The sequence below is a fragment of the Ailuropoda melanoleuca genome, chromosome 5, assembly GCF_002007445.2.
Source record: "Ailuropoda melanoleuca isolate Jingjing chromosome 5, ASM200744v2, whole genome shotgun sequence".
Classification (NCBI taxonomy): domain Eukaryota; kingdom Metazoa; phylum Chordata; class Mammalia; order Carnivora; family Ursidae; genus Ailuropoda; species Ailuropoda melanoleuca.
Genome location: NC_048222.1, coordinates 50,811,092 through 50,830,793, shown reverse-complemented (window position 1 = coordinate 50,830,793; position 19,702 = coordinate 50,811,092). Strand labels below are relative to the sequence as shown.

The 19,702-nt window shown below is 40.3% G+C and overlaps 1 protein-coding gene across 2 annotated transcripts in view; it reads right to left on the bottom strand.

Annotated features, from left to right (window-relative positions):
* NEDD4 (NEDD4 E3 ubiquitin protein ligase) overlaps nucleotides 1–19,702 on the bottom strand; it is a 118,357-nt gene that overhangs the window by 3,168 nt on the left and 95,487 nt on the right. For both annotated transcript variants that reach the window (XM_002922948.4, XM_011229546.3), the window contains 16 exons: nucleotides 18,267–18,386; nucleotides 16,476–16,676; nucleotides 15,118–15,198; nucleotides 14,861–14,915; nucleotides 14,707–14,765; nucleotides 13,608–13,673; nucleotides 9,825–10,054; nucleotides 8,757–8,878; nucleotides 8,591–8,661; nucleotides 7,161–7,256; nucleotides 6,757–6,830; nucleotides 6,397–6,457; nucleotides 3,823–3,882; nucleotides 3,633–3,740; nucleotides 2,919–3,015; nucleotides 416–488 (listed from right to left, as the gene is read on the bottom strand). In XM_002922948.4, coding sequence (XP_002922994.2) covers nucleotides 416–488; nucleotides 2,919–3,015; nucleotides 3,633–3,740; nucleotides 3,823–3,882; nucleotides 6,397–6,457; nucleotides 6,757–6,830; nucleotides 7,161–7,256; nucleotides 8,591–8,661; nucleotides 8,757–8,878; nucleotides 9,825–10,054; nucleotides 13,608–13,673; nucleotides 14,707–14,765; nucleotides 14,861–14,915; nucleotides 15,118–15,198; nucleotides 16,476–16,676; nucleotides 18,267–18,386 — 1,574 coding nt within the window. The remainder of the gene's footprint in view (nucleotides 1–415; nucleotides 489–2,918; nucleotides 3,016–3,632; nucleotides 3,741–3,822; nucleotides 3,883–6,396; nucleotides 6,458–6,756; nucleotides 6,831–7,160; nucleotides 7,257–8,590; nucleotides 8,662–8,756; nucleotides 8,879–9,824; nucleotides 10,055–13,607; nucleotides 13,674–14,706; nucleotides 14,766–14,860; nucleotides 14,916–15,117; nucleotides 15,199–16,475; nucleotides 16,677–18,266; nucleotides 18,387–19,702) is intronic.

The following is a 19,702-nucleotide window of genomic DNA, read 5'->3' as shown; positions in this document are numbered from 1 at the left end:
AAGGAAGATAACAGCACTGGACTCTAGGCATGGACTCATCCCACAACTTCTTGGTGGGGACTTCTCGCTCCCACCTAGACCTCCAAATGCCTGGGGTCCTCTGTTATTTTAATCTCCAAAAGGGAATGTTCTAGCTTCTGTTGATCGGATGGCCCATCATTCATGTGATGGAGGGCAACACATGGTCAACGGTTGAGATGGGCCTCTCCATGACTCAGCTACCCAGACTTCGAGCCCAGGCCTGCTTGGCAAAGACACATCTGCTCCCACATTGCTGTTTCTGCCTCTCCCGCCCCCCTTCTCTGTAGCTGCCACTACACAGCACAGAGCAGGTCAGACCTTCTGCACCTGGACTCTGTTAGAGGAGTTTTGGTCTCTGACAACTTGTTCTCTAAACGGTGAAAAAACTGCTTACCATGTGTGGGCTCTTGGCAGCTTTTCTGGCGTACCCCACTGTTCAACTGTAAATGACTGTGGTCCATTTGAGCCTGAAAGGAAGAAGAGTTGCTGTGGTCTCATTTATTCTTTATAGGAAGCCCTAGAATTTCACAACTCATCTTTTCCAGTGTAGAACTTAAACGTACAGAGAACTAATCAAGTTTCTTTAAACTCAAAAGAAATGAAGGCTGTCCTGTCTTTGATGGCTTCATTGTCCAGCCACGGGATGGAGACTCCTCTCCATCAGCTCATCTGAGGCCACCGTCTCAGGCTGCCTCTAGGGCGGCAGGCCTGGTGGGGCTTTTGCTGTTTCTCAGCCCTGCGTTTCCCTATGACCTCCTCCTTCATAGGTACACAGAGAAAATGAGGAATTTCTTTCTTTTTTCAGTCCCACTGAAAATAGCTTTAATTTTTTTTCTGATTATTTAATCTCACTGCAAGAAAATTAAAGCAATAAAAGAAAAATATAATGAAGGGTATAAAAATCACCTAAAAGCCCACGATCAAATCTGAGTAAACATTCTATTGTGAATCATTTTCTGCATGTGCACATATATGGAATTTTGTGTGCAGGTGATCATGTTATCCATGCTACATTTTTCTTTTATTATAGACACTTTCGGAAGCTCTTTTTTTTCTCTCTGGAGTTTTCACTTAGTTCTTCCTTCCCCCAATTCTCAACATCCTCCAAGCACCCAGGTAATCAGTGCTGACAACCTGACGCAGAACCTTCCATACTTTTCCCCAAGTCTTATAATCATATCCAATTATGTGTGGGAGTGTAATTGCCAGAAGCAGCACTAAATACACTGGATATTCTCAATATTATGGTTTCCTCAAAAAGCATTGCTTTTCACACACCACACATCGTAATTATGTTCACAGTTACAATTTCAATATCTTTATCATTGTTTCCCGTACCTGGGATCATACATATTTCTCTGCCTCTTGATTCCCTCACCTAAATGATCCATTGTGAAAACTTCCTCTAAGTCAACTGATACAAACCTTACACGCTTTTTATTGGCTAGATAATACTGTATTATATTAACATTTTAAAGCAACTTGTTTTTGAAAATGTGTAAGAATTTGAATTATATTCTAATCCTTCCAACTCTGGCTCCACGTGTGGGATATTTCCTCCAAATTCCAAAGAATTCATGCAATCAGTGGATGGCCGTAGGCCTGGACTGCATAGAAGAAGGATGTGGAGCTAGACGTGGAAAGGGTGTCTGGCCTGCCTTGATCTTTCCCCACTGTAACTGGCTAAAAGATAGCAGAAGCGAAAGGAAGGGTAAGTCATGGGAAACCACTGAAAAGACAAATGCAAAGAAATCCAATTAGGCAAGAAGGGGTGCATGGGTTGGGGTAGAGCTCCCGTCTCGTTCCTCTCACTGCGTGGTGACTCTAGCCGGGAAATGGCAGCTGCTTGACAGGTTCTGCAAACAGATACACGTGAAGCTTAAGGAGACCAGGTTTGCCAAGGAGATCGACGGGGCAGGCCATCCTATCAGACAGCAACAGCGTTCTCTGTGCGTGAGAAATTCAGCTCAGCGACGGCTGAGGCAGCAGTTGTGACTTCTTGCTCCCAGAACAATTCTAACCTTCGTTGTTGCTCTGCGTGGGGCTCCAACCTGAGCTAGACCTTCCCCGAAAGATCTGTTCTTCGTGGTAGCTTTCAAAGCAAGTAAATGTCATTCCAATAAATAGATATGATTTGAGTTGATCTACGTCAGAAACAGCAGGGGTTTTTGTTTTTTTTTTGTTTGTTTGTTTGTTTGTTTTTTTTTTTTACAGAACACCACCTCTAGTGCTATGAGACATAACTACTGGGAAACAGTTTGCTCGGATATGCAGAATTTCACTTTATAGAAAACTGCACTAATGGTAACTATTCTAATATTGAAAGGTATGTGCAGTCTTGGCCCCAGTCCCCCCCCAATATCACACACACCACATACAGATGACCACCACACACACACACACACACACGAACACATACACACACATATATATACACAGAGTCCATGATCAAATAAGTTTTGGAACCCCCTTTTTTTCATAATAAAGAGTCCAAATGAGTCCCAAAGAAATCTACTCAATTTTGTTTAGTGCACTATCTGCTCCAAATGCATTCTACTATGAAACTCTGTTTTCTGTCGAACACATACTAACAGTAAGTAGGGACATTACATGTTGCCCTAAGCCATCACCCTACAGACAATGCTTTTTCTGTGATGGAATATGTAATGGGCATCAAATTTAAAATTCAAGAATGGAAAGTAACTCAAGCCATCTCATGTTTTTTCCTTTGGTATCTGCTTACAAGGGGTACATATGTTCTGGCCTACTTTAAAAATCTTAATTTTTTTTTGTTAAGCTCAGTGTTTGTATAAATGATAGAAGCTTGACAACTAATCATCAATGACAAAGACCGGTGGCATCACTCCATTTTTTAATGATGTGTGGATAATCCTTACCATATAGTTCAGCAAATCCATTCATGGGCAACCGAGAGGTGCCAGTGACAAACTGAAGTAACCTTATTCTTTTTTCTGAATCCATCATTAGAACAGCCTGAATTAAGAGAAAAACAGCATTTAGGAATATCACTGGGGAAAAAAGTAACAGAACTATCCTGAAAAATATGTTACCAGAATTTGGTTACAGTATTAATGATCAGTTATTACATTTACATGTGTCTGGTAGTTAAACTTGTGTTTCTGGGTGGCTTACAAAGTTCCTGAAGACTTCATTTCTGAGGCTACACAGTCACTCTTTAGAATGAGATCATAACCTAATAAAGTGACTCAGGGATGTGGCTCATGGCTTTTTTAAAATTATATTTGCTGATATTATTGAGTGACGTGCACAATTCTCGATTAGATGGAAAGTCACATTCAAGGAGGTGTGCAGGAGTCCCAAGGAACACACGGCAGGTTATTACAAGTTCTCTTGAAGAGTCTGCGAGTTGTTAAGGGACTAAGTGCCTACTGTTGCTGTTCTCACCATTGACTACATTCTGACCACTGACTTCTCTATAAGTACGTATGGAGGCTGGAGCCCATACCCAGAAGGCTGATGGATACAGTACAAGGTTACTTTCTGTCTTATCTCTACGTAATCCACTAGCATGGTGACGTACGATCAAATCTGTTGAAAAGGAATTTATGGAAACCAAAGCTTTCAATTACCTTCCAAAACCACTGTATGACTTGATGATTCACACTGTAGCCGTTCTTATACTTTGTGTGTTCTCTCCAGTCATTCACATCGACGTCTCCCAATCCACACATAAGAAGCTATGCGATAAGAAACGTCAAACTGCAGACAAGAAAAATAACAGGCACAAAAGTCCTGTCTGGAAATAAGAATGTTTCTTACCTCTAATTCGTTTTCATCGAAAATTTTGATGAGATCCTGTGGTATTAGTTCAAAAAATCCCTGGTGGAAAGAACGTGTTTTAAAACCTGGTTAGCAGAGTCCATCGATAACGCTATTCGTCAGCTTCTGGGTGGCTGCTGGAGAAATCCCACATGCACACAGATTCCTACCGCCACAGTCATGGGTCACTAAGTCAACCGACATTTCAAGATTGGCAAGATCACGTATGTGTCCATAGTCTGTTCTCTCTCATTGATTCCTCCCAACAGCTATTTTGAGACCTCCCCACATTTCCCCAGCCGCTTCCTCCTCCTCCAGGTCACCCCTTCTTTACAGCAGATAACTTTTATTTGAGAGAGAAAACAGAGGTGATGATGGAATCCCCTCAACCTTCTGCCTGCCCAGTACCAGCCTGCGCCTACGTCCATTGTGGTCTCCTGCCCACGGCAGTGGGGACAGGTGCCCCTCTCCGTCCGTGCTTCATCTGCTAACCCAAGGGACTCATCTCACTGAACCTCAATTTATCAGCTCACTTTCTGCATTTACATTTGTTTAAGCCTATCTACCTTAAAAACAACAAAAAAGCAAACCTGTCTTTCTTCTCCTACCACCGATTACTACACCTGACTGAGCCCACCTGCTGGCCCCGTCCCTGCCTCCACCTGCTGCCATCTGCCCCCCATGCCCCTGCTGCCCTCAATCTGTCCTGGAAAAAGTCAAAGACAGCTTTGCGGCAAACTCTGATCAACACTTTCTAGTTCTGTATCCTATCTGACTTCTCCGCACTATGAGATTGTTGAAAACACCGTTGTTTTTGAAACTTTGTCTGCTGTCGATGATTTCTCTCTTGTGTCTCTGTCTGCATTTGCTAATTTCCTTTGAGGTCTCCTTTTCTACTGTCTGTTCCTTCCACGTTGCTGTTCCCACAAATCTATGGTGGCCATCCACGTTTCCCGTTCTTAGCATTCTTTCCAATTTCCCATCTTACCGTGTCCACAGCTCCAGTATGCATAGGCCGATGATCCCCGAATCCATGCTGCCCCCGCAGATCTCTACCCTTTAAAGCACCGTGAGCTATAGCTGTCCCTTCTGAATCCCATTCAGGTACACACACAGCTGTCTTCCCACCACCACCACCTTTGTTCCTGCCCTGACCTTTTGTCCCTTGGATCGCTGTACCTTCCCACCCCGCCTTGCGGTGGGTGCTAGTCTTATCTACCTCTAACTCCCCACATACCACTTCCAGATGATCTGACTAAAATGACTGAATCCTGGTGTTCTATTTTAGAATGGCCTTTAATGCCGCCTTCCTTCCCCTCACTGGACTTCTGCAAACACCCCAAATTCCCTCTTTGTTTCCAGTTTAGCAAACAGGCCTTTCTTAACCTGGTTCTGCTTAGCTCTTCAGCTCAGTTTGACCTCCTGCCTCATCTTCTCCAGTGTATGGATTGCTGGTATGTTCTCCAACATGTGCACAGTCTGTCTCATGGCCAGATTTCACACATGCCACTCATTGTGCTTAGAACAGCACTGCCCTCTTCCGTGCGGCTGCCCAGTCCCTCCAGGCCTTCTCTGGCCCTTCCTGCGCCTCTCCCTGCCTGGGTTTCTGCCTCTCCTCTCTGCTTACCGAGCACTGGACGCCTGCCTCTGTCCACATCACTCTAGATTTTCTGCTCCCTAGAGCAGGACCTATGTCTTTCTGCCTCATGCAGTGCCAGATACATAGCAAGTGCTCAGTACTGAATAAATGGGAAAGTACATGATAAACACTGAACAGAAGATTTTAAGTTGGCTTAAGAAACAAGTGCACTGGCTATAGCCTAAATGTCCACCAACAGGGGAAGTTTAAATAGCTTATGGGGGCGCCTGGGTGGCACAGCGGTTAAGCGTCTGCCTTCGGCTCAGGGCGTGATCCCGGCATTATGGGATCGAGCCCCACATCAGGCTCCTCTGCTATGAGCCTGCTTCTTCCTCTCCCACTCCCACTGCTTGTGTTCCCTCTCTCGCTGGCTGGCTGTCTCTACCTCTGTCAAATAAATAAATAAAAACTTTGGGGGAAAAATAAATAACTAAATAAATAACTTATGAATTTATATTATGAATAAAATGCAGCCACAAGGAAGGACAGTTATGCATCTTGATGTGTAAAGATCTCCAATAAATATTTGATAAGAGAAGAAAGCAAGTCACAAACCAACATGTATAGTGTGATCCCATGTGGGAAAATCAGGGCCTATTCCTCTCTCCCTACGGCACTCTGGACCCCTGTTCACCTAAGGTTACTTAAGATGGAGGAGACACGACTGGGAGAAGGTGAGGAGCAGTGACCGGTGTGAAGGGGGAGTGCTACTAGTAACTGTATGGGCCTCTTGGATGATTGGGTTCTAACAGTGAATACCTATTCGTTTAAATGGTTTTTTTTTTTTACTATGAAAATATAATTAAAAGTTGTTTTAAGAAGCAAGTGATCTATTAATTCTCAGATGTGATGAGGTCCAATACTTGGAACTTATGAATTATACTTTGAAATGACAGAAGAAGGAGCAAAAGTAAATGAAGAGCAAAAGTAAATACCTCTTTAAAAGCAGCCATTTGCTTCTGGATTCGGTTTACAAATCGCCACTGTATTACAAGACTAAAAAGAAACAAAACAGTTCATTTTTTCACATGAGCGAAGAAAAACATTTAAGATATATTTATTCCAGTTGGAAACAAAAAATAAAGACTAGGTAAGCCCCAGGAAAAAAGTGAATATGAGTGGGTAATATGGCATTGTTCTAGAAAGAGAAAAAAGAACACTGAGACCGAGACTCTGGTTATGAGGAAAGAGAAAGAAGTTACAAAGTGTCTTCCCAGAAAGAACAACAAAATTATTTCCTGAAGTAGTGAAGTATATACCAAACATAATAAAATACTTACTAAAAAAATACTTACTAAATATATTCCTTTTTGTTCTTATTGGTGACAACTATTTCTGATCCACCGATTTTCAACTCATGTTGATGTGTCTAAAATTAAGCATGATATCTTGATATGTTATTTTAGTGAAAAAAATAAAATATACATATTATATTTACACCAGAAACCCAGTGTTTTAAATTAAATCCATTCACAAGCTAAGAAAACTTAAAATATTAGTTTTACTAAAATAAACATGGAATGAGTCAAATGTCAAGGAAAGCAGAAATTCTTGCTGGGACGGCTTTTGTTACTGGGAAATAAATTTAAAAATAGAGCACAGAAGTGTGTTGAAGATATGCATTATTTAACTCCTAAACTTAAGTTATACATTTGTTTCACAATTTATGTACCATTTTAATTAATCAAAATTTACAAACCTGCCCAAAAAGCTCTTCATCTATGACAAACCTGAGGTCCAATTCCGTCGGGTCATTTTCAAGAATCCATCGTAGTGAATTGTAATATTCACTATCCTAGATGGGGAAATCGCATATTTAAAATTTGTACATAAAAAGACACCTGAACCTGCAAAGAAAGTACACTGAGAGTCTGAGTAACTGGACAAAAAAAATGAAAAGTAGTAGGATGTCTTTTCTTATTTACACACAAGTATTATAAAAAGAGTGGGTGCCTAGGAAGTGTGAGTAAAAATGCACAAACCACGGGAGTGGGGCTTGCCCAACAGGGGGGAAGCCTTTCTCTATGTAGAGGCAGTGGACGTACAGATTTGTTATCTAGTTGAAGGGTCAACTAAAGGGGCTTCCAGATGAATCCTGACTCCCACGAATGCCCAGGAGCACCTCGTGGCTTTCTCGCACGGCCTGTTGAGACCGGGTGTAAAATGTGTAAGCAGCTATGAGCAGGCTGCTATTTACACCTGGCCCAAGTTAAAAAAAAATCTCAGATTAAATACAGAACGTCCATGAACCAACTCCAATAACCGTGAAATCTTATGATTCATAAAGAATTATACTGTTCACATTGACAATGTCACAAGGAAGGAATAAAAAATGTACTTGGTCCCCAGGAAGAGGGCTTGGAATCCATGTGTACACACAGCACATGAGGCTTTTCAGTTCACACAGCAAAGCTACCGTCAGGGATTTAATCCTTAGGTTTCCATTTCTTTGTAGCGGCCAAACCACGAGGCCTTGCCTTTGGACTGTCATTTGGAAAACATATGCCATTCATCATTAAAGATCACAATTCAAATGTTGATAGCACATTGAAGTAATTAGGGAGAGGTTCACTGGTATCTGTAACATTCTTTGAAGTGCATCAAAAAAGAAAACGGATTGAGGGACACGTGGGTGGACCGATGGATAGGTCGGTAATAAAGCAAGCGTAGAAAAAAACCCAAACAAACCAAGAACAGAATCTTGGTGGTGGATACACATCTGTCCACTGTAAAAAAAAAAATTTTTTTTTAAAGATTTTTTAAATTTCTTTATTTGACAGAGATAGAGACAGCCAGCGAGAGAGGGAACACAAGCAGGGGGAGTGGGAGAGGAAGAAGCAGGCTCACAGAGGAAGAGCCCGATGTGGGGCTCAATCCCATAATGCCGGGATCATGCCCTGAGCCGAAGCCAGACGCTTAACTGCTGTGCCACCCAGGTGCCCCTGTCCACTGTAAAATTTTTAAAATTTTATTATGTGTTATAAAATTTTCATATTAGAATATCGAGGAAAATGTTCATTTGTATTTTGGAACATTATAGCCTATTAATTTCTTCATCGTCAAATTCTAACTTTCAAATATCCAGTTGCTTCTTAAATTATACCTTCTCCACAAGTGAAAAAGACATACCACTGATTCCATATCATGAAGGGTTATTGGTTTGTGTAGCATCATCTTGTAAAATGGGCGGATGAAAAAACCTTTCAAAAAATCAAACATATTGAAAATGATTACAAAGTGAAAGAAATAAGATCATTATACTTAAAAAAAAAAAAGGGTTATGCGGAATACTAACCATCCAGCAGTTTGCCGTGATAAACTGCCATTCCAGCTACCCGGCCAATAAACTTGAAGTAAGAGAGGTGATCCTCATTACACAATCCGGAGTTTGGATTTATCTGCAGGGTGTAATTATCCCTGAGAAGACAACCACATTTCAGTGCTCCTCTCCACATTTCATATAAATATTTTAATATGACCAAATTATACATTAGCTCCCTCTTTTTGGAGTTTTCACCTCTATTAGAACCACATGAGACCACTGGATTTAATGGTTTTAAAAATAGTCATTTCTGTCAAAAGGTGGAAACAACCCAAATGTTCAACAACAGATGAACGGATATGCCAAATGGGGTGTCCCTTTATACCACGGGGTATTATTCAGCCTCAAAAAGGAAGAAAATTCTTTTTTTTAAAAGAAGATTTTATTTATTTCTTTGAGAGAGAGAGAATGAGAGAGAGAGAGAGAGAGAGCGCGCGTGTGCGCGCATGAGAAGGGGGGAGGGGCAGACGGAGAAGCAGACTCCCTGCTGAGCAGGGAGCCGGATGCTTGTCTCAATCCTGGGACTCCAGGATCATGACCTGAGCCAAGGGCAGTCGCTTCACCAAGAAAATCCTGACATATGCTATGCCACGGGTGAACCTTAAGGACATTATGCTAATGAAATAAGTCAGTACAAAAGGAAAAATCCTGTACGCTCCTACTTATATGAGGCACCTGGAGTGGTCAGATTCACAGAGACAGAAGGCAGAATGGTGACTGGCAGGGAGTAAGGGAGTTAGTGTTTCACGGGTACAGTTCAGTTGATGATGAAAGGGTTCTGGAGACGGACGGTGGTGACGATTGCACAATGTGAATGTACTTGGTGCCGCTGAACGACACACTTAAAATGGCTAAAATGGTAAGTTTTATGTTATGTATATTTTACCACAATTTTTGTAAAAGTTATTTCTGAAACAACATTAGTTACTGTCTCGCTTTTCTGGTACATTGTTAACATACAGTTTCCTTGCATCATACAACTCTTTGTTACTTTCAAAAGTGACTTTTTTTCCTGTATACACTCATCGTAAAAGTACTTACGTAGCAGAATATTCAAACAGCCCATAATAAGGGTTAAACATTTCCTTTGAGATCAGGAAGAACCATTCTCTGGCGACTCCTCCATAATCCAGTCCCTTTTCACCATCGAACTCGATCCACAGTCGAGCCTTGAGGAAATCCGCTCTCTTAACACCCATTATTCTCCGGTAAGAGTCCTCAAGGACAGTTGCACGGCGAAGTTTCATTTCAAATTTGTTTGGAATGTCATTCTGAAAACCCAGAGAAGAGAGGCTTACGGTTTAAATCAATTCAACATGATGGCAAATTTATTTCTCGTTAAAGTTATAAAAACTGTTGTGCTCTACCCTGTGCCCAAGACCCTCTTTTTTTGGGAAAACATAACTAGGCATGTTGTCTAATATTTTCTGCATGGTATAAAAGAATTCAAAGGCTTTTCTCTAATCATATAATAATACAGACTTCTGATTTTTATACTGGAGGAAGCAGCTATCGATAGTGGAAATAATTCTCACATGCAGGCAATTCATGAACAGTCCTTTCCATATTAAGTTCCAGTGAAGAACGTCTTGTGGCCTACAGTCCAGCCAATGCCTGCTCTTTCCTGCCTGCCTGTTGGTTCGGAGGTTTTCCCAACCTCCAACTTTCCTCCTTGGAGCTCACCCTGCTGTGCTCATTAACAGGCACTAACATTTACACACTGTACCAGGCGCTATTTCCAGCATTTTAATGGATTAACTCCTTTACTCCTCATAACAACACGAGAAAGAAGCAACGAATAGAATCTCCATTTTATGGATGAAGGAACTGAAGACAAAAGTTAAGAAAGCCGAGCTCTCGGGTCTCTGCTGTCTTGCTGGTTTTTTGGGTACATCCTTTGCTTATGTGACAAATACAGATAACTACGCTTTCAGACAGATCATATCGTTAATTTTATAAAAAGATGTCTGATTATTTTATTCTTGAGTGCTCTGTGTGCAATGTTCACGTGGAAACCAGTAAGAGAAAATTTCTGTCACTTCAAAAGAAGAAGAGAGGTTATTTCTAAGAAAAAAAATATCAATTTCATCCTTAATATGTAAAGGGAAGATGGAAAGCCCTACAGAAAAAGAATACTGTAAGTAGTTTTTATAAGCAATATAAGCATAACATAAGCGGTTTCCTCTGCTGCTTATGCAATTAAAAATAAAAGCAAGATCTGAGAAAACCAATTTTAGACTAGACACTAGGCTTCCTATGCAGCCAAGCATCGACTGGGGCCCGCTCTGGGCCAGGCCCCATGCCAGGTAGCTACGGTAATGGGGATGGGGAAGAAAAGGGAATACAAATGTAGTATAAAATATGATTCCTCCCTCAAGGAGTTTATAATCCAGTGTGTGTGTGAGAAACAACTGTAAATGTTACTAATCCTGAGATTTACGAAAGTAACAAAATTGCTAATAAAGCTATAAGCAATGTTCTCTGGGACCTAAAAGACTGAACTACTAAAATTGCAAGTAAGGTGATCCAGGAGGCTTTAAGATCAAGCCCTGACTTGAGAGAGAGGCAGGGAAGGACTGAGGAACAGCGGGCTAAGGGAAGAACATGCAGGGGGTCTGATGTATTTAACAGCAAGAGGATGCAGGAGGGAGGGAAGGGGTTGCAGTGACAGGAGGAGGCAGAACAGTGGTCTGGGGTCAGAGTGGACGGAGCCTGGATGCTGGCGGGGAGGAGCTGCTGAGCGGGAGCGGGAGGGTCAGATTGCTCCTGGATTGACTAACGGGTGGTTTGAAGGAGACACAAGAGGCACACTGGTCAGTTAAAGACCCTGAAGGAGACCTTGTGAGAGAGGAATGGCAATGGTAGGAGGAGCGACTTCCACGTTTGGGCTGAGTAGTGGACCAGGGCGTGGACTCTGGGGTCAGGAGCCCTGGGTTCAGATCCCAGCTCCCCCTCACATGTCTTTTCTAAGGCCTAATTTCCTCATCTGTAAATTGGGACAATAATAATAGTCACTCTACGGAGCTGTTTAGAACATCAGGGGATAAGCATTTCTTGTGCTTCCTCCGTATCTGGTACACGGTGAGCTCAGTAATGATTAGCCATCCTGACTCCTTACCAATGAGACGGTAAGGACAAGGCAGAGGAAAAGGCTGAAGACGAGGTTTTGTAGCAATGGTTTTTAAACATTTTTATTTCTGTCTGGGTGTTGTGCTCTTTGGCTGTAATGTGTCTAGATATGGATTTTTTTTAAGTCCTACGAGGGACTTGTTGATAAACTAAGGATGCAGGCTCGTTAGCCTCTTCCCCATGCTCTTGAGTCTCTCCCTCTGGAGCAACTCCATGTTTCTTAACCATTCTTTCATGTTTTTATCTCTTTATATACCTTTGTTTCAGTCTGGGTAAATTTCTCTCTTAATCATCAATATATGCCATTTTGGTCAAGAACATGGACTCTGGAGCTAGACCACTTGTCCGGCTTTGCCACGAATAACCATGGGACTCGATCACATTACCTAATCTCTCTGTGCCTCCGTCTCCTCACCTATAAAAGGTGATAATAACAGTTCCTTCCTTAGACAGCTAATACAGAGATTACGTGAATACACGTATCTTGGTAAGAAGAATGTCTGGTTTGCAGTGAGAGCTCAATAAATATTACTGCTTTCGTTGTGGTTTCTGTGTGCTGTGACCTGTTTATGAAGGCTTCATTCCATATCTCCTGCTGCCGGGAAGACATCAACAATTAGATATGGTAACATGTTTCTAAGTGTTCAGAATGGCAAATGGAGAAGCTAGTGCTTCTTTTCCACCAGCATATTTTCATTAAGAGTGAAAATATTTACCAGACCAAGAGATCAACAAAGTCTTAAAATCCCAAAGGATTTTAAACTTTACTTTCTACTTTAAAAAGTAGAAAACAAACTTCCAGAGCAATTTTAACACAAAATTATTATTGAAGATGAGTTTTTAAAAGTTGATGGTAGTTTAGGCTTTCATTAAGGCACAAAATATTTGCACTAAAAAACTATTACACTTCGTTTTTTGTTAAATGTTGGATGAAAACATTCTGTGGTAGCAGACCCGCCATCTTGAATCTTTGGAAAAGCAGGCTCACGGCTTAGATCACAAGAAAGCGTAACCCAACATAGCCACCTAGTGGTAGTATTCTTAAACTGCAGGGAAAGGGGGAAAGTATGAGCAAATTAGAAAGGCATTACAAAGCGGTCATCACCAACATAAATGAAATAGATGGGCAGACGATGAGTTTAGCTCCAAATATTAAATTTGTGGTGATGGAAGAAAAAAATTATAGTGAACACATCTGATAAGCAGAAGGAGACAAACAAGAGGAGCACTGTTTCAATCACAGTTGTATTTTCAAATTATGCAGAGATATGTCCTATGAAGATGTGGGGCATGAAAATCTACCACGAGGAAACAACAGTCCAAGCAGAAGAGGAATCTAGAGTCCTCCCACACAATCAGGGAGGAGGCTGGGGGGTAATCTGAGCTTGCCCAGATTCTACCAAACCCAAGCTCCACAAACCCCACTAGGAAACCCCACTAGGAAACCAGGTTAGGGCTCATAAAAAGGAAACTTTAATACTATTGTTCCATATATCATAGGGTATCTTGAAAAATCAGGAAAGACACAACTGTGGTCTCTCATGATATGGAACATCGAGTAGTCAAAAAAAAAAAAAAAAGCCACCTTTCCCTATAAGAAACTAGTCAAAGTTGTTAAAACATAGAAGAAATTCTCTATTACTTTAAAAAATGCGTAACAATCATTCCTAAGAACTCAATGTAAGTATAACTAACCTGCTTCTTCAACTTTCGTCGGAAGAACTCATACTTTCTTTTGTAATCCCTGGAGTAGGGCACTGCCTTGAGTTGAAAATTTTGGAAAAAGAAAGAAGGTTTAGGTTGTTTTTATTCTGGAACAATTTTAAAAGTTCCCCTTTGGGTATTTTATGAACACAAGTTAAAGGCATTAAAAGAGAATATTTGGAAAGAAAAGTTTAATTTGAAGGAAAACAAATACAAAACTTCAAAATTTTTAATTTCTCTGTTTAAAATTAAATTGTATTCAGCAATTCCCATGGCTGTGATTTTCATCATGCAATATTCTTGAAATGCAAAAAGCCAGAAACAGGAAATTTCTTCCAAGTAGAGAAATATTAGAAATGAAAATTTCCATTTCTAAACAGACTTTCAAAGTGATTTCTCCATTAAGGGAACAATTTGAAAAATGTACCTTCTCCTTGAACTCTGAGGAATTGCCTTTTTTACCCATTATTTTAAAAGACTAAACATGGAGACTAAAGAGTAATTTAAAAGAACTGGATCTTCAGTTTTACTTGTTTTTGTGAATTAGAAAACAAGTACAATCTCACAACCAAAATATGGAACAAGTAGCTATATAAAGAAGAAAATGATTTTTCGTATCATCATGATATTATAGTATAATATTAAATATAATATTTATACTTAAATATGAGTACTTTATACGCCAGCACTTACAGTAATTTCTACCAAAAAGTTCAAGACATGCCCCTGGAGTCGACTGGGTGCTGTCTACTTTCTCCTCTGGTATATTCTTGGCTCCTCTCTGATCTGCTGAGGAGTGCCAACATTCTTTTTCAGGCAATGGCAAGTACTAGCCTGAGCCCAGCAGCCCACTGCCTTGGCATTTGGCTCTCTGGCTCACTAGTCTCCTACGGCTATTGCAAGGGTAAGGACAATGAGTTTATACTCTCTTTTCAAATTATTAAGACCTGGAGTGGGGGTGGTGGGAGAGGACAGAATTTCAGATGTGCTTTCCTCTCAGGTCTGTAGGATTATGCCCTTGACCATTTGCCCTTGAAAAGACAGGTGAGAGGCCACTGTCATCAGAGCATACTGATACAAGGAGACTTACTGGTCCAGTTATTGCTACATTCTGCAACCGAGGGTCTTCCCATTGTGTTCTTTTTATATCTGAAGAGGGAGAGGAAAAAAGGTGTTCTTAATTTTCCTGCACAAAATTCAATATTATAAAAAAATAATGTAATGAAAAATCACATTGCACCTACTGTGATTTATGTAGAAGATTCTTCCATCTGTATGAGTTCTTTCTTCCCATCCTGGCTATAATGAAGAATGTATTTCAATTATTTTTGGAAAGGGTTTTAGATGTATGGGTAGAAAAATGGCATTGGTTATATGGTTAATTTCCACATTCCATTATTTAATAATAACATTACTTATAGTTGTTAAAGAACTACTGTATTCCAAAATACAAAGTGTTGGAGAGAGCCAAGTTAGATTGCTAGCAATTCTATAAACTTACAGGTAAAGGCCCCAGGTCATTGGAAGAATCAAGTGATGTCTTTCCTCTCAGATGAGCTGGAATTTTCAGTCTTGGATCTTCCTTTTTTGGTAGAGTAAATAAAGAAAACAACAACACACACAAATTTTAAAATCAAGAAAGTCAATTTGTTACTATGTTTTCTAACATCAATTAATATTTAAAATATTCTCTGTTAAAGTCTACTTTTATTTCATTTGCTTCATCTGTGAAATAACAGTTTCCCCGTTTCACACTCATCATTCCCAGGCTACAGTACCCAGTTCTCAGATCTCAGAACAGATTGGTTCTAACTCATCATCTGCTTCACAGAAACCATTCAGAGAATTATCCCCCACTCTTCAGGGATTGTGTCACTACCTGCTGTTCCCTACATAAAAAATGCTGAATGAATGGACATGAAACTAGACCACGTGTTATTTCTGAGGCCTTGAGCATGCTTTTTGGCACGTATCTGTTAAGGTGTTGATTTACTAATATTTTTAAAGCTAGGGAGGTAAGCTCAAAAAAGGTCATTAAAATCAATTCAAATTGTTGAAAAAAAACTAAAATTCAATTTATTTGGATTCACTTATATATATTACTGTTTTAATATTATTTTGTTAAATAATTTATTAAGCTATTTTAGTTTTATTAAGGTACTTTGGTCTTTTAAATAAATTAATTAATCAAAATCTAGTCATCTGTTGCTGATTTTCAGTAATTTTTCTATCAGCGGTGAACCAACTGCTAAAAAATTTAAGGCTTATCTTAAAATAAAAATACTATTCTACCTAGTTTCCCCCAAGGTTTTCTGGGTATTAAATGAGATATGGATTCAAAAGTACTTTGGAACTACAAAGCAACATATAAAGGTAAAGGATTATTACAACTATCCTTTTTTTTTTTTAAAGATTTTATTTATTTATTCGACAGAGATAGAGACAGCTAGCGAGAGAGGGAACACAAGCAAGGGGAGTGGGAGAGGAAGAAGCAGGCTCATAGTGGAGGAGCCTGATGTGGGGCTCGATCCCATAACGCCGGGATCACGCCCTGAGCTGAAAGGCAGACGCTTAACTGCTGTGCCACCCAGGCGCCCCTACAACTACTTTTTATGTCTTTTTATGTCTAGTGAGTTAAAAATGAAATAGGAAGTAAATGTATTTCCACGACAATCCCTAAAAATATTAAAAAATAGGCATAAATATTACTTGAGTAGAAATAATACTGTTAAGAATTCAGCATCTCTTTAAATGAATACAAGGAAATGTAGGTTGTATTAATGTACATTTAAGGGTTATATGGAGCTATTCGTAAGAGGATAATTGTTCTAAATTCAAACTGGAGAGTATTAAATTTACCCAGGTAGTGGTTTTGGTGTTGTGGTCAATAAAGAAAGGCCTCCCATTTGGTGCGTGCCGGACTTCCCAGCCTTTAGGGAGGAATCCTTGCTCCACTTCAGACGGCTGGGTCACCTGCTGCGCTGAGTCACTCGCGGGGACCTGTGGGTGAGGGCTCCCCGAACTCTGGCCTGACTGCAGTTGACTGGTCTCCGCTGTGGCCTAGCACATGAATTAAGTCATGTCATGTTTTATAGAGAAGACACAAATAGCTGTGGTTACAAGGTAACTTAACCTGCAAACAGTGCATCCTTATAAACAGATCTAAACATGGCAGACTCATTTTTCTAATAGTATTTTGTCACTTTGTTTTTAAAATAACTCATAATTTCTCAGCTAATCCTTGAGCAGTACGATGCTGGCTAACAGTCCAAGTCTGCTGTGGATACGCATGAAGGCCGCAGCGAGGTCAGAGGGGGACCATGCCCCAGTGGCAAGGTCAGCCACGGTGCCAGTTCGAGGAGGCTGTCTCTGCTTGCCCCAAAGACGTACAGAGTGCACAATCCCCCACACGCAGAAGTGGCTTCCAGTGCTGGGCAAGCAAAATGCATGGCAAATATCCACTGCAGAAATGGACCGTTGAAATATAATATATTCATTTGATGAAATATTAGGCAGTGGTTAAAAGAAACACCTGGATCCATATATAAGACAACATGGATAGGATTTAAAAAAACAATGTGGAAAAAAAAAGATTTAGAATTATATAATACGAAATCTTTGCAAAATTTGAAACACAGGAACATAAACACTACTTTTCATCATTTTAAAAGCTCTCTATGTAAGTATATAAAAGGGCCCGGAATAACCATGTGAAGCTACTGCAAGAAGACGAAAGTCTGCAGCCCAGAAGAGGGCCCTCACCGGAACCCAAAATGCTGCCCTCTGAGCTAGCCCTCCAGCCTCCAGAACTGTGAGAAATAAGTTTCTGTTGTTTAAGCCAAAAAAAAAAAAAAAAAAAAAAAGGCTGGAAGAATCCCCAACAGACTTAAGATGGTGCTTCTCTCTGGGTAGTGGGACCCAAGTGCTTGGCTAAAAGGAATTTAGTCTCATTTTTTAGAGAGAGAGAGAGAGAGTGCACATGAGTGGGGGGAGGGGCAGAGGGAGAAGCAGTCTCTCTGATGAGTAGGGAGCCTGATTGGGGGTGGGGCTTGATCCCAGGACCCAGAGATCATGACCTGAGTGGAAGTTAGACACTTAACTGACTGAGCCACCCAGGCGCTCCCGTAATAAAATGTCTAGAAACAAATACAGTGATTTGTTAATGGTGGTAAATTCTGGATGTTAAGAAGATGGGTATTTGCTGTACTGTTCTCTATACTTTTCAGTGTCAAAAAATTTCTCAGTAAGAGAAATGGTGATAAGATATAATAAACATTTTCCTAAACACTTACAAGGAAATATCGCAAAAGGCTCTTCCTGTTGCAAAGAACAAAGTGTCACTGAGGAAACTTTCTTTAACAGACCCTAATCACTAAGATTATCTTTTAGTGAAATAATGATCTTAACTGTTACCCAAGGGACCAGATCCTTTACTCTGTCCTTTTATTCCCAGTTGGACTTGTTTTACATGATAACAAGTGGTAATCATGTATATGAGTGATCGTAGGAAATGGGAGTCCAGGGTCAGCAAAGAATTAGAAGATGCTAGCAATAGCCAGTATATACCACAAAGGGATGGACTAGCTTCCACAGGAACATGCCGGCGTGAATGATGTAGGAACACAAGTTAACAGGCAGATTGCATCGTACCTGTACTATGGGCTTCGTCCAGGTGGTAGTTCTGGAATTGTGATCTACGTAATATGGTCTTCCTCTTTCATCTTGCTTTTCTTCCCAACCTGGTGGTAATCCAGATGAAGTAGGCAAAAGCTACAGCACAGAATAACAGGAAAACTGAGCATGAAGATGAAACATCCTTTTAAAAGGACCACCTCCCTTTTTCACTGCCCTCTTTAAAATGAAGAGACTTTTAAATCGTATTTTGAGGTGTATGAAATGAAGTGTACCACATTCCACTTAAAAAAAGAAAAACCAGAACAGACCGTAATGATGAGAGTGATACCAACATTAATAAAACATGACAGTAATAACAACCACACGCTAAAAGTTTTAACATAGATCATGCCACTTAACCTCCACACAAATCTTAATGAGATAATTGCTATTACTAGCCTGTTTTTATTTACAAGGAAACTGAAGCTTAGAAAACTGGGGTAACTGCCTAACAGATACATTGCTAATACGGAGCTGAGATCTGAGCCAGGTAGTCAAACTACAGAATTTATCACCCACAGGTGCTGAGGCAAAAGTTACCGCTGCCTTCTTTCTGTAAGGGCTGGGGAGTTGCTACTTATGAGTTTACTACTAATGAACAAAGAGGTCTGCTTATTCCCAGGTTTACTTAAAATAGTCCAGGTTTGGTCTTCCTTTTGTCTTTTGAACCTGATTAGACTCCCCAAGGTTTGGCCTGTTTCCCCAACGTGTCTTACACATTGAAACTATCACCACTGGTCTGTTCACCAGCTACGCTGTCCCCAGACACACGGGGGTAGATGTACATTGCTGACAGATACGATGCTCTGTTGGTCTACAAAATAATGGAATTTAAAGTTGCCCGGCTTTACAAAGGTCCAACAGCTGGTGAGTAGATAAATGAAATATAGTAGATATGTCTACACGACAGCATATCATGAACTACTGAGACGTGCACCAGCATGGTTAAATCTCAAAAACATCATATGAAGTGAAAGGGGCCAGATACATCAAACTATAACACTGTATGGCTCCACTTCTATGAAGCTTCTAGAAAAGGCAACATGGTAGCTACAGAATACAGATGAGTGGTTACCTAGGGCTGAAAGTAGGTGCTGGGATGGAAGGAACTTTCTGGGGTGATAAAGGGTACTTAAACTTCACCGTGGTGACGTTGGCACAATTGTATAAGTTTACTAAAATTCATGTATTTGTACATGTAAAAATGAGATTTTATGGTATGTATATTATATCTCAAGAAAACTGTTAAAAAACTATTCAATGTATTGAGAAGAAAAACGTATGGAGATCGCTTTTCTAGTACATATAGGAACTGAAATGTGTGTATGTACATATGAATATAAATCGTCTCTAGATTCTGCTGCTCATGGTGCACTTAAAATTCCCTCTTGGATGAATGCCTGTCAGTCAAT